Source organism: Drosophila simulans, chromosome 3L (genome assembly GCF_016746395.2).
Source record: "Drosophila simulans strain w501 chromosome 3L, Prin_Dsim_3.1, whole genome shotgun sequence".
Lineage (NCBI taxonomy): Eukaryota > Metazoa > Arthropoda > Insecta > Diptera > Drosophilidae > Drosophila > Drosophila simulans.
In genome coordinates, this window is record NC_052522.2 from 12,290,739 (window position 1) to 12,313,162 (window position 22,424).

General features: G+C 47.6%; 6 protein-coding genes across 18 annotated transcripts; 2 read left to right on the forward strand and 4 right to left on the reverse strand.

Annotated features, from left to right (window-relative positions):
• Positions 1-28: 28 nt before the first annotated feature.
• LOC6737836 (citron Rho-interacting kinase) lies at positions 29-6,927 on the reverse strand. 2 transcript variants are annotated; one of them, XM_016169671.3, is made up of 8 exons: positions 6,798-6,927; positions 6,262-6,724; positions 5,790-6,034; positions 5,383-5,733; positions 3,944-5,311; positions 2,228-3,730; positions 1,958-2,153; positions 29-1,895 (listed from the first exon to the last, which is right to left on the reverse strand). In XM_016169671.3, the coding sequence occupies exons 2-8, from the start codon at positions 6,545-6,547 to the stop codon at positions 280-282; spliced, it is 5,565 nt and encodes a 1,854-aa protein (XP_016031609.2). In that variant the 5' UTR covers positions 6,548-6,724; positions 6,798-6,927; the 3' UTR covers positions 29-279. The 2 variants fall into 2 exon arrangements, with proteins under 2 accessions (XP_016031609.2, XP_016031610.2); XM_016169672.3 differs by having other exon boundaries at positions 5,371-5,733.
• LOC6737837 (protein LSM14 homolog B) lies at positions 6,911-12,736 on the forward strand. 12 transcript variants are annotated; one of them, XM_016171379.3, is made up of 7 exons: positions 6,912-7,453; positions 8,469-8,969; positions 9,343-9,881; positions 9,948-10,178; positions 10,393-10,622; positions 10,685-11,043; positions 11,120-12,736. In XM_016171379.3, exons 1-7 carry the CDS (start codon positions 7,333-7,335, stop codon positions 11,125-11,127), a joined length of 1,989 nt encoding a protein of 662 aa, XP_016031617.1. In that variant the 5' UTR covers positions 6,912-7,332; the 3' UTR covers positions 11,128-12,736. The 12 variants fall into 12 exon arrangements, with proteins under 12 accessions (XP_039149234.1, XP_016031616.2, XP_016031617.1 ...); XM_016171376.3 differs by having other exon boundaries at positions 9,948-10,148; XM_016171375.3 differs by having other exon boundaries at positions 9,355-9,881.
• Positions 12,737-13,091: 355 nt separating this feature from the next.
• On the reverse strand, positions 13,092-16,009 carry LOC6737838 (histone acetyltransferase KAT2A). Its single transcript, XM_002084630.4, has 3 exons — positions 14,609-16,009; positions 13,902-14,554; positions 13,092-13,840 (listed from the first exon to the last, which is right to left on the reverse strand). The coding sequence occupies exons 1-3, from the start codon at positions 15,865-15,867 to the stop codon at positions 13,311-13,313; spliced, it is 2,442 nt and encodes an 813-aa protein (XP_002084666.2). The 5' UTR covers positions 15,868-16,009; the 3' UTR covers positions 13,092-13,310.
• Positions 16,010-16,282: 273 nt separating this feature from the next.
• On the forward strand, positions 16,283-17,216 carry LOC6737839. Its single transcript, XM_002084631.4, has one exon. The coding sequence runs from the start codon at positions 16,505-16,507 to the stop codon at positions 17,147-17,149; it is 645 nt and encodes a 214-aa protein (XP_002084667.1). The 5' UTR covers positions 16,283-16,504; the 3' UTR covers positions 17,150-17,216.
• On the reverse strand, positions 17,155-18,813 carry LOC6737840 (eukaryotic translation initiation factor 2 subunit 2). The gene is made up of 3 exons (XM_002084632.4): positions 18,651-18,813; positions 18,048-18,447; positions 17,155-17,741 (listed from the first exon to the last, which is right to left on the reverse strand). The coding sequence occupies exons 1-3, from the start codon at positions 18,663-18,665 to the stop codon at positions 17,218-17,220; spliced, it is 939 nt and encodes a 312-aa protein (XP_002084668.1). The 5' UTR covers positions 18,666-18,813; the 3' UTR covers positions 17,155-17,217.
• Positions 18,814-19,246: 433 nt separating this feature from the next.
• LOC6737841 (phosphoacetylglucosamine mutase) lies at positions 19,247-22,165 on the reverse strand. Its single transcript, XM_002084633.4, has 3 exons — positions 21,930-22,165; positions 19,788-21,234; positions 19,247-19,726 (listed from the first exon to the last, which is right to left on the reverse strand). The coding sequence occupies exons 1-3, from the start codon at positions 22,028-22,030 to the stop codon at positions 19,625-19,627; spliced, it is 1,650 nt and encodes a 549-aa protein (XP_002084669.1). The 5' UTR covers positions 22,031-22,165; the 3' UTR covers positions 19,247-19,624.
• Positions 22,166-22,424: the final 259 nt, after the last annotated feature.

Genomic DNA, 22,424 nt, shown 5'->3' on the forward strand with positions numbered 1-22,424 from the left:
CGATATTTTAGTGATCAAAATAAATATATTAATTTAATGTGAATTATCTTTTGTTATCAAAATGAAATTCTCAAGTTTTATTTGTGTATACAGCACAAAGTATTTAAGCAGTAAATTAAGTAAATTTTAGTGATGAGAAAGATTGTGAAAAAAGAAGTTCTGGCAAGTTAAAATAATAATTATTCGGATTTATATCATATCCTAATCCTAGAAATAACTACTACTACTGAGTTTGTAGTATTATGCTTTGTCCATTTGCTTAGTCAATATATCCTTCATCTATAAGCTATTTCCGGTGACCGTCGAGCCCAAAGTCACGGAAGTGGCCACTGAAGACAGCGTTTCCATGGAGATATTGAACTTCTGCTTGAATGCCTGCATCGTGTCCAGATGGTAGATCTTCTGTGTTCCATTGCAGGGCCTCTGATCGATGGCCACGGCATAGAGATTGACATCTCCGCTGTTGGCCAGCAGCGTGGACATGTAGTGTGGCAAGTAGACGCGCTGCAGCTCCGGGGATTCCGAAGTCTCCGATGCGTTGTCCCCGCTGCCCATTTCCTTGCTGAACGACCGATGCAAACGGACTATCTGCACGCTTTGGTAGTGGGCAATGAATAGGAATGGCTCGCGGTAGACAAATCCAGTGGGTGCATAGACCCAGTTCAAATCGTACGGCCTGGATCTGCAGCCAAACTCGTCCACAAAGACGCCATATTCGGCAAAGCAGAGCAGATACTCCTGCCGTGAGATGCGCACAGCAGTTAGGGGCTGGCACTTGGCAGTGCTCTCCATTGACTTATCGGACAGATCCACAAACTCCTCAGCCGCATAGTTGTCCAAATCGATCTCGTAGAACTTATCCGAGCTAACAATGGCCGAGTGACGCGTAAAGAATATGGAAGTGACCGGCGTGGCCGTGTCCAAGGCTCGAACTGGCTTAAACATGTGCAGCTTAAGGTCGTACTTCAAGATGACAATCCTAGTGGATGTGGCCGCAATAGCCACCGAATCCAATGCGTTCTCCGCCTCATCGGAGATCAGCACTAGTTTCCATTTCTCCGAGGGCGTGCGATTGGCAAACGGCAGCTCAATGGCCGAGGTCTCCAGCACAGGCTTGTGACACGAACTGGAGCTCTGGCAGCGTGACTCCAGCTGGCGGTAGTCACATTGGTAGAGCTTCTCGCCCACTGTGCCCACCATGATAGCCTTGGCCAGGCGCTTGCAGATGGACATGCAGCTCACCGACTCGAGACCTGAAATGTGCACCAATCGCTGCGAGTCCAAGTGATACGCGTACAGTCCCGTGTTACAGCCCAAAAGGAGTATTTGCTGCTCGGCCACTTCAAAGGCGCAGTTCACTTCGATCTCCTTCCGTGCCTGATCTTCTGCACCATCCGAACTGTAGACCAGCGATCCAATGTACTCGCCACCGCTGTTTGTACCACCCGCACTATCTACGCTATCCAAAGTCAAGCTGGAGACAGATTGAACACTGCTAAGATCATCGGCTGGCGGTGCAGTTGGCTTGGTGGCTCCGCAATGACCCTGAACATTGGAGCGACACTTGCGATGCGTTACATCTTTGCACTCCTTGCATTTCCAGAATGGCGAACCGGCAACGACGGCCTGTCCGCAAACTACACAGTTGGCTGCATCCACCTTGGACTCCTGCAGGGCCAGTTCGAAACGGTGATGAGCCTGGTTCTCAATGGTTACTTTAGTCGGTTTCTCCGCCGTCGTCTTCAACTCCACCTGGCTGGTGGTGCGCTTCAGGGGCTGCTGCTGCTTCTGTGGCGAACGTGGCAAGGCAGCAATGCTTACGGGCCTCTGTTTGGGTGCATCGGAGTCGCCATTGACAGCTGCTGATTTGCGTGGAGAGCGCAGGGTTGCAGTTCCTAAAGGATATATACAATTAGTAAATGATACAACCATCAAGTGAAACCTAAAGAAAGCCCACCATTCAACTGAGCCAACTGCTCCTTCAGCAAGCTGTTCATCTTTTGTTCTCGCTTCAGTTCCTCCTTTAGAGCACGATACAGAATGGAAGATTCCACGTCATTGGGTGACACGTTCTCCTTGTTTGTGTGGCTAGAGCCGAAAAGCTTGTCCGCCAATGTCTTTTTCTTCTTGGCGGACAGGTCCTCAACTTTGAGCTAAAATATAAATTTTAAAATGTATTTAATCTCATTAAATATTCTCTATAAAAAAATATATCAAATAGCTATACCTGAAGGTAGTCAATCAGCTTTTTGTGCTGCGCAAGAGTGGCATTCGATTTAATGTCCCGCTGCACGTAGAACTGCTCCTTCTCGGCCAAAGTGTCCTGAAGGGAATCGATCTCGGCGTGCAAGTTGGCTTGCGCAGACTCCAAGTCCCTTATCTCCGCCTGGAGATTGCCCACCTCCTCCTTCTTGTGGAACAGCTCGCTGAGAATTCTAGCATTTTCCTCCTTCAGGCTAACCATTTCGCGATTCGAATCCGCAGTTTGGGCTTCGTAATTGGCATTTTGCCCATCCAAAAGTTCAGCTCTCTCTTGGGTGGCGAACAGCGCGTTAGTCTGCTCCACCAACTGATCCTGCTGCGCCACCAGCTTCTTCTGCTGCTCCTTGAGATTGAGGCGAAGTTCCTCAATTTCCGAAGCCAACACTTGAGCACGCTGCTCCGCCAGACGCTTTTCAGCTTCCACCGCAGTTAGTTGCTTTCGCAGATCAGTTAATTGATCGTTGCGCTCTCGCAGTTTCTCATGAAGGGTATCAAGTTGAGATTTCTGGGATTTATTTCGATCCTGCTCCGATTTAAGCATGGTCTCTACTTCAGTCAGCTGGCTGTCGGTTATGCTACACGCGTACTTCAACCTCTGGAAGTTATCTGTGAGCTGTTTCAGCTCCTTCTGTAAGACCAGACAGGAGTCATTCGCTTTCCTGCTCTTTTCGCGCTCCTCCTGCAGTTCCCGTATGGTAATCTTCTGTTCCAACGTAAGACCATCGAATCGTGTTTGGATTTGCCTGAGTTTCTGGCGCAGTTCCGTCTCCTGTTGTTCTAATCTGTGCACATTGGCCAAGTGCTCGATTATCTCCGACTTGCACTTCATGCGCTCCTGCTCGGCCTTTTCCCATTGGCGGTGCTCCTTGAGGACATCCCTTTTGGCGGCCGCCAGTTCCTGCTTCAGCTCCTCGATGCGAGACTCCCGCTGGCGAGTTTCCTCCTGAGACGTCTTGAGCATTCTCTGTGATTCATCGCTGGCGTTCTGCACCTTTTTGATGCGATCCTCGGTGAGTTCCATGCGACGCGCCAGTAACTTCTTCTCGGACAAAGCTTCCTCCAGCTGTTTCTCCACCTTCCAGAGCGATAGATTCGCTGTACGCGCTGCCTGACGTTCCACAATCATCTGCTCCCGCACTGCTGCCAATTTATCCTCCAGCTTCTCGTTCTGCCGCTCGAGCATATCACCAACGGTTTCACCTTCTTGCTTACGCGATGAGTGCGATTTCGTGGGTGAAAGACTCTGCTCGTTAAAGCGCTCAAGCATTTGCTCCAGTTTGGTGACCAGTGTCTGCAGTTGATCGGCTCGTCCCTTCTGATGGTTTTCACTCTCTTTGGCGGCTAGCAAGTCGGCGCGAAGTTGGTCCTCGATGGCATTCAGTTCGGTCAAAGATCCAGGCGCAGTTTCGTAGGGGGAAACGTGGGAGGCTAGTGAGGATTCAGCCAGCTGGCAGCGGCACTCGGCGAGCTAGTTGGAATTAATTCATAAAGTATATTTACAAATTACATATTATTGATTTAATTGAAAGGTTTATGCTTAATTAAAAATCATTAAAACTTTCAGTTTGACACAAAATAAAAAACAAACAATCACAGCCTGCTTACATTTTTTTTCTATATAAAATTGTTTGCTCAATATTGCATTGATTAAATTAACAAATGCAGATGAACAACACCCTACCTGCAATTCCCTCTCAAGTCGATGACATTCGGCTCTAACTTCTTGGGTTTCATTCTCCTTCAGCTGCAGCTTCGTCTCCAGTTTGACCTTTTCCGCATGAAGCTCATTATTGGAGGCGATCTCCTGGTTTAGACGCCGCAGGATTTCTTCGATGTTCCGCTCGGTAGCGTTCTTCGCTTCCTGTGTGGACTTGCTGGAGGATATGGACTCGTCCAGCTCGGTGCGTATTTCCTTTATCTCCATTGTCATGCGTCGGTTTGTATCCTGCGAGTCGCGAACCTTTTTCCGGAGATCTGTCAGCTTTTGCTCATACGACTCGGCCATTTGGCGCCTCTGCTCCTCATGGTTCGTCTCAGACTTGAGATTCTGCTCCTTGATCTGCTGCAGCATATCCTTGTAGTTTTGCAGTTTCATCGACAAATGCTTGCACTCTTCGAACTTGGCATTGAACTCCAGCTCACGGGCATCTAACTTTTGCAGCGTGGATGCCAGTTCTTGTTTTTTGTCCGCCAATTGTTTCTCATATCGTTGCTCCGAAGCGATCTTGGCTTCTTCGTACTTTTGGCGATTCAGGCGGAGAAGATCGGTGATAGTGGCTTCCTTCTTGGACCACATTTCCTCGTCTATTTTGGCCGAACTTTGGAGCGTCTTAATTTGCGTCTTGCAAGTGGTCAGCTCCATTGTTTTCTCCTTGATAATCTGTTGCAGCTTCTTAATTTCCATTTTAGCATCGGCCACCACCTGAGATTTGTTATCGGTCTTCCTAAGCGATTGCTGAGCCCGCAAAAGATCTTGTTTCAGCATGGAAATCTCATTCTCTCTAGTCTTTAGCTTCTGCAGCAGTTCTTTTAGCTTCTCCTGCAGCTTTTCATCGGTGGTAGCGGAAATTGCCGACTTTTCCATGTGCACAAAACTGTACCCAATGAATGGCAGATCCTTGCCACTGAAATCATTCGATTTCATGTTCGTTGTGAGCGACTTTTTAGCTAGTCCCTTTTCCCTGCGAGTCTTATGACGAATTCCGTCCTCGAAATTGGAGGTATCATCGTCAGACCTAACAGTTGGTATAATCGGTGGAACCTGCGAGCGAATGGAGCCCCACGGTATTTCGCTGAAGAAGGGGTGATTCTTGATGCGCTCATAGGACAATCGCTTCGAAGGATTTGTGACCAGTGACTCAATCAGATTTCTATAGTTAACAGACACCTTCAAGTCGGCGGGAAAGCTGATAAGCTCTTTGAGGTGACTCTCCTCGCAGTGGGAGAGAATCTTGGAGTATGTCTCGTGTACATTGTCCTCGTGAAAAGGTGTTGTCTCGCATATTAACTCATATCCTATAATACCCATGGACCAATAATCGCAGCTGACCTACAAAATGAGTTCTTGTTTTAGCTATGGAATTTCCAAACCAAACTCTGCGATCGTACAATTCTACTCACATCGTGCATCGACTTGGACAGCTTGTAGGTGGATATGGTCTGCAGCAGCTCTGGAGCTATGTAATCCGGTGTTCCCACCGGCGACAAACTCAGCACATGGCCATCGCGATCCAAGGCAGCGGCATTACCGAAATCAGCCAGTTTTATATGCCCGAAACGATCAATCAGTATATTTTCAGGCTTTATATCCCGATGCACATAGCCCATCTCGTGCAATGTGTGCAGGGCCACTGTGAGCTCGGCCAGATAGAAACGAGCCAAGTCCTCATCGAATGGGCCGTGGCGAGACATCAAGCTGAGAAGGTCTCCGCCGGGCATGTACTCCATGACCAGGTACAGATTGTCGTTATCCTAAGGGATAAGTTAATTTAAGTACTGAAATATGCGAAAATATGAAAATAACAAACCTGAAAGGCATACTGCAGATTGATCAGCCATTCAGAGTTGCGAATGGACATGATATCGCGCTCCTCCTTGACTTGTGACGTCGTCACCACCGACTTTTTGATCTTCTTCATGGCGTATATGTCGCTGGTTTGGCGCTCCACCACCAGGTGAACGTTGCCAAAGTATCCTTGGCCAATAAGCGTCTTGATGAGGAAGTCATCTGCGTTGACTCTGAGTTTGCGGGTCTCCTCTATGATGGGACGAACTGGAGTAGGAAATTAGATGGTAATATAATGGGTAACTATTCAAGGAGGGAAACAGGAACATACAGGTAAATCTATGAGATTCTTTTTCTAATAATTTCTAATATCTAATTTGGCATATGATAAGCAAAAGTGGACTCCTCTCTGACCCAAGGAAGTAAAAATGAGGCTTCTGAGTTCCATTTCTATAGAATGGTAGATACTCCATCCGAAAACCCTGCTGACTCACATTTGTTGACAAACTCGGCGATGTTGCGATCGCGCTTTTTCAGCGTGTCCTTGTCGCACTCATTGTACAGCAGACAAAAGGCGTCCAGGAGTCCCTCGCGGCAGATGGCCTCCGCCACGGCGGCGCTGGTGGTGCTCACGGGTACGATGCTCCTCCTGGTGGAGGCGGGAATACCCGATCCGGCGGCGCTTCCAGCGGGCTTCGCACAGACGCCAGCACCTTTGCCCAGAATCAAGTTGTTCAGGCGCGCGGTGCGCACGCTAATCGGTTCCAGCTTGGGTGGCATGATGGACTCACTTTTATTTGCAATTCTCTCACATAAATAATACACTTAGAAATCCGTAAAATGCCAGAGCATTTCTTTGCCGTTTCGCTTTGAAAAAAATGCGCCGAGGGAAGCCGAAGAACCAGGGATGCGTGCTCACTTGCCAGAGTTGTATTTAGGGTTGCAATCAGGGCTGCCCTGTAAAAAAAAAATAATATTTGAATTTTAATGCAAACAGAGAACGTATAAATACTGAAACAGCTTTATTTACTTTTCGCAACCTTTTGAAGCGTCTGCTTTTATATTTTGAACAGTTTTGCACATAAACAGTTATTATTATTTCGCTGCCGCACCGCTGCTATACACCCGCGCTTTCCAACACCGTCGCGGCTCTCGCTCGTATGCATCGTTCATTTTCGACGGGTAGGTTTTCGCAGACGGACGGAGCAAAGATTTGTGCATCGAAAATTGCAATTTTCACATTTGGAGCCGTGTGTGCAGCATCACAGACATTGGAAAAGCGCTTGTCGCACTTGTGCAAAAACACAGCTTGATCAAGCAAACGCGGCTGGAAGGCGATTGGCCGCAAATTCGCCCTGGAACTGGAACGCAATTGCGTGTGAAAAAAGTCGGAAAAAAAAAGTAAAAGAAGAGCAGAGACTGAAACCGTCGAGAAATCGTTGTCGTCGCGCTCGCTATAATTGTTTGCTTTTGACGGAGAAATTCGTGTGCCTGTTGGCAGAAATATTTAATAATAGTTTGTATTTTCGGCGTGAGTGCGCAGTGAAGTATCGAAGTAGTTCAAGATGAGCGGGGGATTGCCGGAGTTGGGCTCCAAAATCAGCCTCATTTCCAAAGCAGACATTCGATACGAGGGCCGCCTGTACACGGTGGATCCGCAGGAGTGCACCATTGCGCTCTCGAGTGGTAAGTATTTAATACGAAAACCGCCCACGTAATTGCCATATAGCCCCATATATGTACATATACGGGATATATGTGGGTGCCGTAATCTGCGCCAAAAAAAAAAAGAAAGACAAAATTCGTGTAAAAAAACGGTTCATCGCAAAAGAAAATGGATTCTGTCCATTTCTCTTGTGTTGGTGGCTCTACTCTTTCTTTCTTTTTTGTTCGTTTCTTTTTGTTAGTTTTTACAGTAATTTCATACTCTGGGGACGGTGAGTGCAATTGCCGCCACCGCTCCGCTCTCTCCATTTCGACAGCCGTCTCTCGCTCTCCCACTTATGCTTTTTGTTTGTCATGTTGGCTTTGGCCTGTTTTTGTCTTTGGCTTGTTGTTGTACAGTGTTGCTTTTGCAATTTACATGGCACACATACACCCGCGCACAAAGTAACGAACAACAGCAAGGCCCCAATGCAATTTGTTTATTTGCAAATACAATTTCGATTTGGCGCGAGATAACGGGATCCAAGGGCTCCCGTTACGGATGTCAGTGCCCTGGTAGCCGAAAAGGAGGAACGGAGAACGCACAAATACCGGCAAAACATGCGTTCCCCAGTTGAGGTTAAATTTGAAACGCGGCCTAACCTTAATGGGTTTACAAGGTTGCCGCAATCCAAGTAATTCGGCTTTTGAACAATTGCATTACATAATGTGCTGCATACATTTTAAAACAATTGGAATATAAACTTGAAAGATGTGGGCTTGGAAAGTTCCACTTATTAGATGGATCACTTTCTAAATCGACTTACAACGCCGGTTAGGCAAAAAAGGTAGTTTCTAACTTTATTTCAAGTGAAAAAAGTTACCAATTCAAAAGTTTCGTTGTGTGGAAGATCTTTCCTAATAAAAATGGCGGCTGTGATAAGAAAACTTTACTGTAAAAATGTTTACTATTCCACTCAGATTTAATATAATAACTTAATCGTCTTTATAAGATTTAATATAACTCAATTCTTTTTAACCCTCTCTCCTTTTCCAGTGCGATCCTTCGGTACAGAAGATCGGGACACCCAGTTCCAGATAGCGCCGCAGTCGCAGATCTACGACTACATCCTCTTCCGTGGCTCGGACATCAAGGACATTCGCGTTGTCAACAACCACACGCTGCCGCACCACAATGACCCGGCGATCATGCAGGCGCAGCTCCAGAACGGACCGCCCCAGATGCCGCAGCATTTCCCCATGCCCAGCGGGATGAGCGCTCCGCCGCAGCAGCAACAGGTGCCGTCGCAGCAACCGCCCCAGATGCCAAGCGGTGGTGGCAGTGGTGGTGCTGGCGGAGCAGGCGCTCCTGGCGGCGGCGGACCCGGCTACGGTAATGGCAATCCGTTCGGCAACCTTGGCGGACCCAATCTGGCCAACATGGTGGGCAATGCGGGCGGATCGCTTGCACCCGGTTCCGGTGCTCCGGGCAGCGGACCCTTCATGCACATCGGTGGCAATCAGCAACAGCCGAAGCCCCAGCAGCAGAAACAGCCAAGTGAGTTGGGTTAGAGCACACATTACTATAATTACATTGCACACAAGTATAACATTTCAAAATTAGTTTCCTGGTAAAAAAAAGCGATTGCAATTTTCAAAAACGCACATTCCGGAAATAGTTTAAGATATGGTTTATTTTGTGGTTTTATCCGATAAGTGAGCATGTCGATTTAACTGCTTAAAATGGCGCACGATTTTATCAAATGTCCGTTTTTTAATTATTTGATAAAACAAATTTCACTCAGCTCTTTATAAAAGTTAATGTACCAAGTATTTGACACATGTATTTGTTTGGACTAATGTTTTTGGTGCCCACACGCATTACTCTCTCCTTTACTTTCGTCCTCGTTGCGTCCTCTATATGTGTACAGTTTCCGTTCTAGACATGCTGGCCGGTGCCTCGCGATCGACGACACCCATTAGCCTGATTGTGAGTCCCACGGCGGAGCTGACCCAACAGCAGCAGCTGCACCAGCAACAGAACGCTGGCCAGGGTGGCAACGGACGCGATGCAGGACATAAGCGCCAGAACCACCAGCAGCAACAGAATCAGCAGCAGCAGCAACGTGGCGGTTCCAGCCACAACAACATGCAACAGCAGCAGCAGCAACGAGGCGGCGGCAGTGGAACGGACTTCTATAACCAGCAGCGGGATCGTCGGGACTCCGGCCGTCAAATGGACAACAACTACAGCAACAACTACAACAACAATAATAATCAGCGCAATCGCGGCGGCGGCAATGGAATGCAACAGCAGCAGCGAGGAGGAAACGGCGGCGGTGGAGGCGGCGGAAACGGAGGTGGAAACAACCCGGCCTGGAACATGCATCGCGGCAACCAGAACTCGAACAACATGATGAACATGCGCAACCGCGGCATGGGTTCACGCGGCCCCATGCGACCCAATCAGGTACACCTGCTGGTGACTCACAGTGCTATAGATGGTTTATTAACCCCTGGCGTTCACATTTTGCAGGGCTATCGTCCGCAGTCGGCCAATAATCAGAACAAGCCGCGCAACAAGATCAAGTTCGAGGGTGACTTCGATTTCGAGCAGGCTAACAACAAGTTCGAGGAACTGCGCTCCCAGCTGGCCAAGCTCAAGGTGGCCGAGGATGGTGCACCCAAGCCAGCCACCAATGCAACGGCCGCCAATACAACTGCAACCAATGAGCAGGTGGGTGAGAAGGTTGAAGGCGTGCACACAGTAAGTCCACACACACTTTTTATTTTTTATACACTACAAATTAGTTATAAATGAAGGGAACTAGTCAAAATAAGAGGAGTTCATTAACTAAGAAGGTATAAGCAGTTAAGTTTTTAAATCTTATTTATTTAATGCTTGTTTAAGTTCAGTTTAAGTTACATTTTCTATACGATCGTTTTAAGAGTTACTCACAAATTGCATCATCTGCTTGCAGCTGAATGGCGAGACCGACAAGAAGGATGATTCTGGCAATGAGACCGGCGCTGGAGAGCACGAGCCCGAGGAGGATGATGTTGCTGTGTGCTACGACAAGACCAAATCGTTCTTCGACAACATCTCGTGCGAGGCTGCCCAGGATCGCAGCAAGAACAAGAAGAACGATTGGCGCCAGGAGCGCAAGTTGAACACTGAGACCTTCGGAGTGTCCTCCACACGACGTGGCAGGTGAGTCCAATCGAAGCAATCAAGCAAATGCAGTGTGGCTCACCAACTGAATGTATTCCAAGCAGTTACCGCGGACGCAACCATTTCTACAACAATAATGGCAACGTGGGCGGAGGGGGCATCGGCGGCATGAACTCGGGATACGGAGGAGCGCCCGGCTACAACAGGAACAACTATCGCATGGGCGGCGGCGGTGGCAACTTCCGGAACAGGAGCAACAACCGCAACAACGGCGGCGGTCGTGGCGGAAACGGAATGCCAAACATCACCAACGGCAACACCGCTGCTGCGCTGAAGGCGGCCAACAATGCTGCTGGCAACGGATCCAATGCCACGGACTCCAGTGCACCCAATGCCACAACCGCGACGACAAAGTCGACGTCCCTCTTGCCAGAGCAGACGCAACAGGTGGCGGCAGTTTGTGAGTAGCAATTACACCCAAGCACTTCATTTGCAACATGAGTGTTTAACATGTGTGTGTGTGTTTACCTTTGCAGCACAATAGTGCCGTCCGGCCAGTGGAAAGCCACTTTAAATATACACCAACCACAACCAACAAACCACAAATTGATAGATGCGAATTGAGAAGAGCGTTAAGTAAATATCCTATTCATTGCAAAGCTAATTATTCGAAGCAAACCAATCAAGTGACCCGAACGATCGACGACACACAGGCTCTTATTATCAGGAATTTCGAGTTATGGATCCAGCGGCATAATATATTTGTATAATTAAATTAGTGTTACAATTCTCACGACGTCCTGGGGCGCACTCCGCTGCTGCCCGCCCACCACCAACGTGTGCTTGGCGATGATAAGCGCTCTACGATTCGATTAATGATTACTGATTAGCGACTAGCGCGAATGTGAATGTGAATGTGAACCGAACCGAACCGGCCATGTGTTAGGCTTTGTGTAAATGGCTGGTTCCAACGCCTTGCGCTGAGCAGAAAGCAGGGCATTGATAAGGAGGAGCAGATAATGGCACGCCAGCATACATACATATATATATTTAGTAAGAACATAGTTAAGCATAAGTATGAAAAGCTACAAAAAACAAAACAGAACACAACAAGAGCAACCATTTAGCAAGGAGAGGAGCAAGGAGATTTGGCGGAGGAGCCGATAACAACAATAATGAAATTAATGGAGTAAACCAATTAAATCCATGGAATTCCCAAATCTAAAATAAAAGCTAACTTAATACGTTTTTATTTGAATGAAAGAGTAACGAATCGATTGTAATATTGTATTTCTTGTGGGCGTAAAACATCGACAAACGCTCGACCCGTTTTACTAGCATTTAAAACTATTATTTAAGAGCATTTTAAACATGAAAAAAGAAAATAAAATCGGCAGCTACGCGCTTCTATCAAAAGCACAATTGTAAAAAGTCAATCCCAGCTCAGCTGCAATGAATGAATGAAGTCTCCGAATGAAAATGTTAAACGAAAAACCCCAACAACAAAAAAGAAAACATAACCAATCATTAGCAAATTTGTCCAAAAAAGAAAAGCCCAAAAATTCGGTTTTCGTACAGTTTATTTTCTCTGATCTCGGTTGGGCAAGGGAAATAAATTATACTTACGATTCGATTCGATTTGAAAAGATACGATACTGTGGTGATGATGTTCTCAATGTAAATGTTTAAGATTGATTGTGTGATTCACTGGCTGCTGCGCTTGAAATCGAGGCCTTGAAAGCGAGTGAAGTACGCGTATCTCCAGCTGAAGTCCTTTAGATATTTGTTTGTTATCCTTGTATCCAGATATATATATATTTGTATTCAGCACAAGCCCAGTCCAGTTTGGTCAGTTAACACGCTTGGCAGAGCGGAGAGGGATGAGGATGGGGATGGCGGAGTGACCACACACATTTCAATATTATGTAATCATAAATTATGTATCTAATTGTATGTAATATGTATATCTCCATATATGCTCACTCTGATTAGCTCCACATATGTATGTTTGTATATAAATACGCAATTATCGAGTTGAACACTGAAAAGAAAGCATGTTTCGCAAGTAATGGCTAAAATGTAAAGACTACCACGTATGGAAATTAAAAACTAAATATACCATGTAATAAAGGATAATTGAATTCAAGCAGTAAGCAACTACGGTTAACATTTTCATTGTACCATCGGCATAACCACGACGATATCCTTCGCCATTTCCGGTGCAGCCGCAGATTTGGGAGCCACGGATTTATGTATGCATGAGCCTTTGTACAATGTCCTAGAGATTCGATTTAACTCCCGCCCCTAAGATATAATTTTATAACTGAAATCATTAAGCAAATGTTTACTAAACCAAACGAGAAGAACTCCTGTAACTTTAAAAGCATGCGAAACAATGAATGTAGGAAATCAAAAGTGAAATAAAGAGTTAAGACAAAACGTAGTGGTTACACACATCATTTGACCAGGTTCGTCCTCTGGGTGAAGCAAGGATGGGTGGATTCGTGCTTAATGAATTGGCGATAGATCTGTTTTATTCTTCCCAAAGACACTTCGCGTGTCCGCCTAAGAGAACAAGACGGACAAAATGAGCTTAACCTAAGTAACTGACTAATATATACGGGTTTGTCTTTAGCTGGAGAGGATTCTAAAAATAAATAGAAGTAATACACTATATTAGTTCGATTAAATATTCGGCCTTATGCAGGGCTCATCGGAGTCACTGCATCATTTGTCCCACAGCCCCAGCTCGCGCATCTTGGTCTGGAAGTAGCGCTCCAGGGAGTTGGCACACCGATAATACTCGGTGTCGGGCGAATTGTAGAACCGACAGTTGGAGAAGATGCGCGCCATGTCCGCCATGAACAGGCGGCGCGTTTGGTAGTAACCCTTCTTCAGGCGCTCGCCCATGGTCTTCAGGTCCATGGGATATTTGATGTGATCGTAGTAGTCCGGAACCTCGGCCGCAGTCACCGGGCGCAGGAAGGGCCAGGCGGTGGTGTGCTGGCGCACGGATTGCAGCACAGATGCAAAGGACGTGGCCAGCTTCTCCGGATCGGTGGACTCCTCGAGGGGTCGCGAAGAGCGCGCCGGGCGATTTTGCGGCTTCCAACCGATCTCCCGCAGACCAGGAATCGATTCCACGGGAATCGAGGGCAGGCCCTCCTTGAAGCAGGTCAAGCCGGGTCTTACTTTCTGCACCTCGTTGTGGCGTTGTGCGATCAGCTCCTTCAGAATCTCGCTCTGACTGCGAATTACTGAAAGGAAGAAAGGGAGTGTAAAATGGGACCATGATTCCTTGTCCATTCGTTGACTAACCAGCTATGAACTGCGTGTTCACAATGCTTGGATGCAGCTCGCAGTGCATGAGAGTGGCACTATCGTACTCCTTGATGTAGCCCGCATAAACTGGTCGCGCCAATTTGATGTCCTTGGAGAAACCCTGCTTCTTGAAGTACCCGATGGCATCGCAATCGGCGAATGTGAGGAGATGCTTGATGCCCCTCTGTATGCTGTAGTCCTTCAAGTGGTTCATCAAGTGCGTGCCATAGCCCTTCACTTGTTCCGACATGGTGACCGCGCAGAAAACGATCTCGGTGAAGCCCTGCGACGGAAACGGGCGGAAACAGATGCCGCCGATGGGCTGGTTTTCCTTGATGAGCGCCAGGGTTTTGTGCTTGGTGTCGAAAACCAACTGGCTGATATACTCGCGCGGCATCTCGGGTAGCTGGTAGGCAAATACGAGCTGCAGGCCCAGTAGCCACAAGACAGTCTGCTTGTCCACCGGTTTGGTCAGCGAATTGCCCACCACATGGAACTCAATGGCTCGCTTCTGCTCCTCCGCCTTGACGTTCTCATCGCGCGACACATTAACCGGAAAGAGAATTTCCGCTTTGTTGGTGGTCTTCGACTCGGACACCGATTTCATGGCGCGCATTACTACGTCCGCAGGCAGGTCATCCAAATTCTCACTGCGGCAGGACGATTAGTAAATGTATTTAAAGAAGAGAAAACTGATTACCAACCTGCTTGGACGATCGGTGGGCTCCTTTTTGATTCGCTTGTGGAGCGGTTCACCCACACTGGTCCTCTTGCTCCCACCAATGCCTGCTGCACTGGGACCAATGGGTACAGTTGCCACCTCCTGATTACGCTTTCTCTGCTGGATGACAAAGGAATTTGACGGGCGGTAGCTGGTATCCCAGATGGGCGAATCATCCTTGAGCAATTCGGCGCGAAGCGTTTCCAGAAACTTCGGCATCAGCGTGATGATCGAACGCTTGTCCTCGGGAAAGCGATCCCGCTCGGAGATGCACTTCTTCTTCAGCTGCTGCGACATGCACTGGAAAACGGTGCGCAGGAGCGTTCGTCCAAACACTAGGGACGTTTCACATTGGCGCAGGGAGTTACAGAAGGCGGGCACGTGGCAGAACACCAACCACCTGGTGTAGTTGATTTTGTAGTTAGAGGCATCCTCGTGGGTGAGATCTCCCCTCCTGGTCGACGGCGATTCAAAGTTGTAGTGGTTCAGAAAGTTCAAGAACGTCTTGGCCACCTCGGTCATGGTTTGGAGTTCAGGCGTGCTCAGGTGATTGTACTTGTAGAAGACCAGCGAGAGCACAGCCTTGGTGATGCACGGCGTCTCGAATGGTGGATCGCCGAGAGGTCCCCGGATGACCGCCTGCTGGCGCGTGAGGACGCACTGGCGCAGCAAACGGAAGAGGTACTGGTACACCTTCTTGGTGTCCTCGTCCTCGACGCGCTGCATGGACATGAATAGGTTCTCCATGTCTATGATGGCGCCCAGTAGCTCGTTCATGCTGGAACTGGATATATTGTCCAGATGGGCTATGTGCGATCTCAGCGAATGGCGACAGCTGGTGTTGCGGCACTCCTCGTTGAACTCCGGACAGTAGGAGGACTCGACGTCGCGGTGGCGATTTTCCTGCGGTGTTTTCCAGCCGGTGCAGCGGCATCCCTCCGACTGGCAGGCGGAATACATCGACAATTTGGCCAATTTCTGTGGCACGGGCAGATTGAAGACCTTTTGCTTTCGCTGCTGAATGCGCTGCAGGCTGTTCTGCCGCGTTCCCTCTGCCGGCACACTGCCAGCGCCGGCCGCAGCTCCTCCATGTCCTGGATTCTGGGCGCTGCCAGCGGCTCCAGATGCACCAGCGGTTGCTGCGCCATTCGCTGCCTGCTGCTGCTGTTGCGCCGCAGCGTTGCCCGTGTTGTTACCATCGATGGGTTGGCTTTTTAGCGTTATGGATGGACCACCAGACATTCCAAGATCGGCAGTTATTGCGATTCTTTCGGTTAGTTTTGCACAAAGTGTACTTTTCCTTAAATTTCACAAGCGATACAATGCCCACTTGCTGCGCGCAGTAATGGTGCTGCCAACCTGGCGTTTTGTGCAAATGAATTGCTCTCGGTGGTGAAATAATGGTTGAATATATATATTTTATTAACGATTTTACGTTTGTGCATATAGCGTATACTCTTATTATCTGGTGACAATGTTTTTAGACTTTGAATTTAATAGGTAAAAATTAACAGGGGCGTAGTCCAAACAACTGGAAATTTGGAAGGGGGGTTCAAAACAAAATATTTCGCGGTACTGCAAATTAATGTGACCCTGGTTTTTACTTATAATACAATTGTGTCAGAATTGCTCCCAAAATTAATTTGAAATGTATTAAATATTTTCTATTTACTATTCAATATTATTTGTAAGAAAATAAGAAGTCTAACCCCACGAAAACGATAAGCTTCCACAGGCCAAGCTCGCAAACTTGTAATCCCCTTTTGACCTAGAAATTTAATGCGCCTACGCCCATGCGCACAACTGTTTTTTTTTGCGCTGATGCAAAATGCACTGCAATAAACAAATCCCCTTTAAAATCGCAGACTAAACAAATAGAATGGCTTTCAATCAGAGTTTCGAGGACATAGAAAGCCAGCTGGATAACTTCGTGATACGCAAGAAGCAACAGAGTGAAAAGTCCACGGGCAAATGTGGTCCGGAGGTCCACGACAACGTACCGCTGACCATCTCCCAGATTGAGCGCGCAACTCAGGATCCGGAGAACGAGAATGTGTTCATCACAGACGACGTGCATCCGATTCACTTCTGCACCTGCATCGTTTATGCCTTCGTGACTGGCAATGGAAAGCACAACGAGTCGTTCATGAAGTTCATGATCGATGATGGCACCGGCTCCCTGGAGGCCAGCATCACCAAAAAGCCCTTCAATGGACGCGTGATCACCAGCCTGTACAGTGAAGCCTCGTCGCTGGCCTCGTCCGAGGCCTACAAGAGCATTGCCGTGAGCATGATGCGGCTGCTGCAGGTCTCCATGGAGTACATAGATCCCAACCGCATCTCGAGGGGCCACAACCTATTCCTGCGCGGTCGTCCGAATAGGTTCCGCGGCAAGATGGGTCTGGACGCCTTTCAGTTCTTCATAGACAGCGGCCGGTCGCGGGAAATGGAAATTGGCTTCGTGGACTACCTAACCGACTGGCAACGAAGGCACAAAACAATGCAGAATACAACTAATAAATAGTATCGTTGGTTTTTCGTATTGAAATTTTACTGGTAATAAAAATTCAAAAAGTTTTAAATAAGGAGAATTTAGGTTGTTTTTGCTCGTATGGCGGCACGCTTGCCGGTGACAGCCTGGAAACCTGACTTGATGCTGGCCACCGAGCAGCGGGAGCCACAGGATTCGCACTGCAGGAAGAAGAGACGCGTGTCCTTCTGCAATATCGTTTCCGGGGAGCGGCAGGTGTGACAGGTGACGTACTCCTTGATGTAGCGACGCAGCACGTTCTCGATCTGTTTGGGCTGGAAACGGCCCTTGATGATCAGCTGCTGGTTGCCGTCCATCGAGCCACTGGTACCCAACTCGGCCAGCAGGAAGTCGAGCAGATGCTTGGGCAGGCGATGCAGCGTTTTCGCAATGTCCATGAAGTTGGCAAAGGAGGTCTTCTTGGTTCCCACGCGCAGCACCTGCGGCGGTCGCATCACGAACTTTGGCTTGCGGCCGGCGGCCATGTCCGGATTCTTGTCGAGAATGATTTCGAAGACCCGCTTCAGCAACTCGTCGTATGTGTAATCGCGGTCGGAGCCAAACCAGGTTGAGCTGTTGTCCTCGTCTGTAAAATAATGAAATCGTTATTCAAAGGGTATGGTATAAGCTTAGTTGCTAAGTGGGAGCAATGAAATCTTGAGTCTATTTAAAGGTGGAACAGCTACATACTAGCTCACTCACTAAGAATTTGAAGTTTTAATGCTTCGGAAATGGCGAAAGCCAAGTTAGACACTTTAAGAATCGTATAGCTTTGCCCATCAAGTGACAACAAGCTTACATGGCTGCCAATCTAGGTGGGAATGATTCTATAACCCCAAGCTTCTGGCTAAATTGATGAATTCCCTGGCTGCTCTGCTATTCGTCACCGTACCGTTCTCTTTGTCTTCGCTCCTGTCGTCGTCCGCTTGGTCCGCGAACAGCTCGTCCAGTTCCTTCTTCTTGCTCTTCTTCTTCTTTTTGGCCATCGAGAAGTCCATGTCCAGATTGATCTCCTCCTCCTCGGGCTCCTCGCTGGCGGCCACCTCATCGTTGCCGAAGCTGGGTACGGCCGCCTCGATTTCGTCCATGTTGAAGGGCTTCTTCTTCTTTTTCTTCTTCTTGCCGAAACTCTCCAGATCTAGATTATCCTCCTCGGCGGCGGCACCTCCTTCCGCCGATGCCTCATCCTGGGGATCCTCCTTCTTGGTGTCATCCTCCAGACCCAATGCCGCGTCCAGATCGAACGTGGTCTTCTTCTTCTTCTTCTTTTTCAGCAAAGTGGGATCAAAACCCTGCGAAAATCATTGGAATTTCAATATGGTTTAAATCCGGATCAAGCAAACATAACCTCAATGTTCGCCCAGTTCTCATACACAAATGTGTAAATACACACACACACACATGCAGACAAGGGCGCACATGTACGATAATATGCGAATTTTCCACGCAAGTTTTCCGCATTTGCAGCGCACTAGCCGGTGTTCCGGGAACTTACGTCTTCCGCGTCCATTGTGTCTGGGCTGTTTGAATACTAGTTGACTGGAAATTAATTTTGTTTTAACTAAAAAACTGCAATTGCATCAGCCAAAGTGACAGCACGGCAATCAGACGGTGTGACCGGCTGAGTTTTAGACGAGTAAACCATCCGACTGGACAAAATATACTTTTAATACCATTTGCAGGTATACCGAGTATTAAGATTATTCAAGTAAAACTTTTTTATAAACAATTGCCTTGTTAAATAAGTTAGCTGAATTAGCTAACTTTCGAACTAAGAACCGTTAATATTCAATAACTCAACTCGTCTTATAAACGTATACTTTAATTAACACAAGTATAACAGTTTTGAAGTATTTGCTTACATTGTAAGAGTTAACGGTAGCTCTTATCAATTACTGTTCTACTTGTCTCCTCTACCGACCGCCAGATGGCGCGTTTCAATACTGCCTGCTAAATGTAATATTTATGTTAAAACAACCTATAGCAACATTTTTAAAAATGTTAAGTTTAAAAATATTTATAATTAAAGTGTAAATTCCACATGAAGTGGAAACTGATTTATATTCCCTCCAAGGAAAAAAATTCTTCAGATTGTTTAAAAAATACTTTTATAGAAAATAGCAATACAAACTTGATTAGGTTCATTAATCTCTACTATCAATTCGTTTATAATTTCAATAGTTACCGCTAGCAGCTCAACAAAAAAAAATTAACGTAGCGGTTGCATTTTCATAAAATTCTTCAATTACACAATAGCGAAGGACATAAAATTAAAAGAACTTTATAAATAATGGCAAAACATGTCATCTTTAGAACACAAAGGACAGTGAACAATTGCAGAATAAATGCGTTTGAGAGTTAAGTTTTTTCTTTTTAAGTTATTGAGCACCTTAGAGTAAAGAGATTTATTGCTCCATCCAGGATCTGTGTCAATTGTCGATTCCCGTGAGGTTGGTTCGTTATTCCGCTCTACAGGTGGGCACTGCTGTTGGGCTTGGTCAATGGAGGACCAACGCCGCCGGCCAGCTTCTGGACCAGCAGACCCACTTCGTAGGCAAGATTTTCGGTGTCCTGTCGCAAAAAATGATACTGAGTGTGGTTCTAGTGCTTGGAGTTAACTTATAGGCCTTACCTCTTTGGTGGCTGCCTCGGCATAGACGCGCACCACATCCTCGGTGCCCGAGGGACGGACGAAGGCGCGTCCCCGCTTGTAGTTGGCCACCACCTGGTTGATCTCCGTCTGCAGACCCTCGGGCTTCACGCACACGCGTTCCGCATCCGTCGTCTCGATGACATTGCGATCCTGCACCTTCACCTTCAGCTGCCGGTTGGGCAGATCGTTGTACGACGCGATCCAGTCCTGGACATCCCAGCCCTTGTGATTTAGAATGGTTTCCACCAGCAGCATGTCGGATATGGCATCGCCCACGGTCTCGTTGATCAGATCGATGAGCAGCAGCAAGGTCTTGGCACTCTCCTTGGTTTGGGCCACTTGGGCAATCGTCGCCTTGGCATTGTCACTGAACACAATCGTTCCGTGGCCATTCGCCTCGAAGTAAACACCAATGTCGTACTCCAGGGCCTTGTGGTGCAGATGCTTCACGCCCGTGGGTACGCACGAAACGGGAAACTTCAGCTGGTCGACTATGTAGTCCGTGGATGCACCATTCGCGTAGGCAGTTTGCACCAGGCCCAACCGCAGGCTGATCTCCGATTGCGTGACCAGTTCCATGAGATAGCCGGCGACCAGCGTGGCTATGCGATCGCCATCGAGCAGATGGAACTCGCCCTTGTCGTCGGTAAAGAAGTACACCACGCGATCGGCATCGCCATCCACGCTGACGCATCTCGTGTAGGGCTTCACATCCTCGGGCATGGATTTCGGCGGCCTTTGCTGCACCTTCACGTAGTCGGCGCCGCAGTCCTCGTTGATCTTGCCGACACCGATGCCCTGGTTGATGACCGTCACGTTCAGGGAGCCCTTCATGCGCTTGATGAACTGCAGCATCTTGCGGGCACCCACGCCGTTGGCACCATCGTAGATGATGCTGTTGCGATAGTTGCCGTTCTCCAGGCGTCCGTTGCGCAGCAGTTCGAATGCCTTGATCAGCTTATCGTAGTAACCCTCCTCGGTGGGCTTGCCGTAGGCCTCCTTGGTATTCGCCGCCACCACGAAGTAGTGCAGCATGGGTGTGGTCACAATGCCGTACTCCTTGACGTTACCCTTCAGCGCTATCACACCATCGGCCACCGCTTTCAGCAGCCGCGGACTGTGGTATCTGTTGTCCATGCCCACAAACACCTGCGAACTGGTCGTCACATCGATGTTGTTGTCCTTTATGATCTTGGCCACCTGCTGCTCCAGCTCCTGGTCGCTGACGTTGACCAGATCGGTGGCTATCGCCTCCCAGCTGGCCTCCAGCATCTCGCCCTTGGGATCGACCAGCTTCACTCCGTTGTCCGGCTCCGGATTGTGCGATGCCGTGATCATTACGCCGATGACGGAGCCACCGCGGTACCGGGATCGCAGGGTGGCCAGAACGCCCATGCGGAACATCACGCTGTCCAGGAACTCAGCCCTGAAAAAATGCGGAGTTAGTAAATCTTGTTTTTATATAGATACAAATGTATCTTTTAGCTAGTATGTTACTTTTTTTAATGGTTGGGTAATGTTTTGTACCTAATGTTGTTTGTTTATATGTTTGTTATCACTTTAGCTATCTATTTTATCTTCGCTGGATTGATAAGCCTATAGAACACAATGGATTGCTCATTTTAGGCGTTGCAATTGCTTTTATCAGTAGGTGTGTCATGGAAACTTTGTTATCTGGCTGTAAAGTGGTTAGAAAATAAGGGCGCGGAAACCACAAACTATGTAATCAAATACTTAGTTTGTTAGTTTTTCATTCAGATTCGAAAATAAGAAGTATTTGTAGCTGATTAAAAGGTAGACCATTACAACTTGCACAGGTGGCACTAGTTCGCTGCCCGCGACTGTGCGTCAGTATGTATGCGCCTATGCACATGCACGCACACCTACGCACATACAGGCATACATAACGGCAAAAGAAGGGCATGTCCATTGATAAAAGGTGAACAATATCTAAAAATAAACGCCAAATTCCAACATCACAGCCCTGCAACCGCCGAATTTATCAGAAAACAAACAATCGCCGTGGGCTAATCAAATGCGCCAACGTGTGCAGCGTGTGGGTGTGTTAGCATATAATGATTATGATGATTATTAAGATCGTTAATGGAGGCAACTACTCACTTGCCGCGAAAGCCAGCTGTTCCATATTGGATGGTCTCCTTGGAGGTCTTTGGGTACATCTCGCGGGCGAAGGCGTAGACGGTGCGCAGGTTAATAGACATCTTGCGATAATCGAGGGCGGTGCCACTGGTCCAGAGCGAGGTGAAAGGTTCCGTCCGGTTTTTCCGGACTTTCGAAATTAACCAATTCCACAGATGTGTGCAGGCGGGTGTGACCGTCGTTTCGCGGCACCGTTCCACCCTTGCCTATGCGGCCAAGCGGTCACACTGCGCTGAAACTTGCAACTATGTTATTTTCTTTAATTTTTAAACATTTTACTGGCTTTATAAACAATACAGAGTGTTTTAAGTTTAAATGTAATATTTACCAGCGTAAATTTCAATTACAGCTTTCTTTCAAAGCGATGTCAGCCGCACATAATCAATTTGAATTTGGCGCCTATAATTGCGGTCAAGATATTAGGATTCTTTAAATGATATTAATTCAAAAAAGGCG

Coding starts and splice junctions, on each gene's coding strand:
- LOC6737836 (XM_016169672.3), bottom strand. CDS start 6,547: ATGCCACCCAAGCTGGAACCGATTAGCGTGCGCACCGCGCGCCTGAAC. Junction 3,731..3,943: donor GACTTGAGAGGGAATTGCAG/GTAGGGTGTTGT, acceptor AATTCCAACTAG/CTCGCCGAGTGCCGCTGCCA. Junction 1,896..1,957: donor GCAGTTGGCTCAGTTGAATG/GTGGGCTTTCTT, acceptor TATATCCTTTAG/GAACTGCAACCCTGCGCTCT.
- LOC6737837 (XM_016171379.3), top strand. CDS start 7,333: ATGAGCGGGGGATTGCCGGAGTTGGGCTCCAAAATCAGCCTCATTTCC. Junction 7,454..8,468: donor CACCATTGCGCTCTCGAGTG/GTAAGTATTTAA, acceptor CTCCTTTTCCAG/TGCGATCCTTCGGTACAGAA. Junction 10,179..10,392: donor AGGTTGAAGGCGTGCACACA/GTAAGTCCACAC, acceptor ATCTGCTTGCAG/CTGAATGGCGAGACCGACAA.
- LOC6737838 (XM_002084630.4), bottom strand. CDS start 15,867: ATGTCTGGTGGTCCATCCATAACGCTAAAAAGCCAACCCATCGATGGT. Junction 14,555..14,608: donor CCCACCGATCGTCCAAGCAG/GTTGGTAATCAG, acceptor GTCCTGCCGCAG/TGAGAATTTGGATGACCTGC. Junction 13,841..13,901: donor GAACACGCAGTTCATAGCTG/GTTAGTCAACGA, acceptor TCTTCCTTTCAG/TAATTCGCAGTCAGAGCGAG.
- LOC6737839 (XM_002084631.4), top strand. CDS start 16,505: ATGGCTTTCAATCAGAGTTTCGAGGACATAGAAAGCCAGCTGGATAAC.
- LOC6737840 (XM_002084632.4), bottom strand. Junction 17,742..18,047: donor GAGCGAAGACAAAGAGAACG/GTACGGTGACGA, acceptor ATTATTTTACAG/ACGAGGACAACAGCTCAACC.
- LOC6737841 (XM_002084633.4), bottom strand. CDS start 22,030: ATGTCTATTAACCTGCGCACCGTCTACGCCTTCGCCCGCGAGATGTAC. Junction 21,235..21,929: donor ACAGCTGGCTTTCGCGGCAA/GTGAGTAGTTGC, acceptor GCATTTTTTCAG/GGCTGAGTTCCTGGACAGCG. Junction 19,727..19,787: donor CCGAGGCAGCCACCAAAGAG/GTAAGGCCTATA, acceptor TTTTTGCGACAG/GACACCGAAAATCTTGCCTA.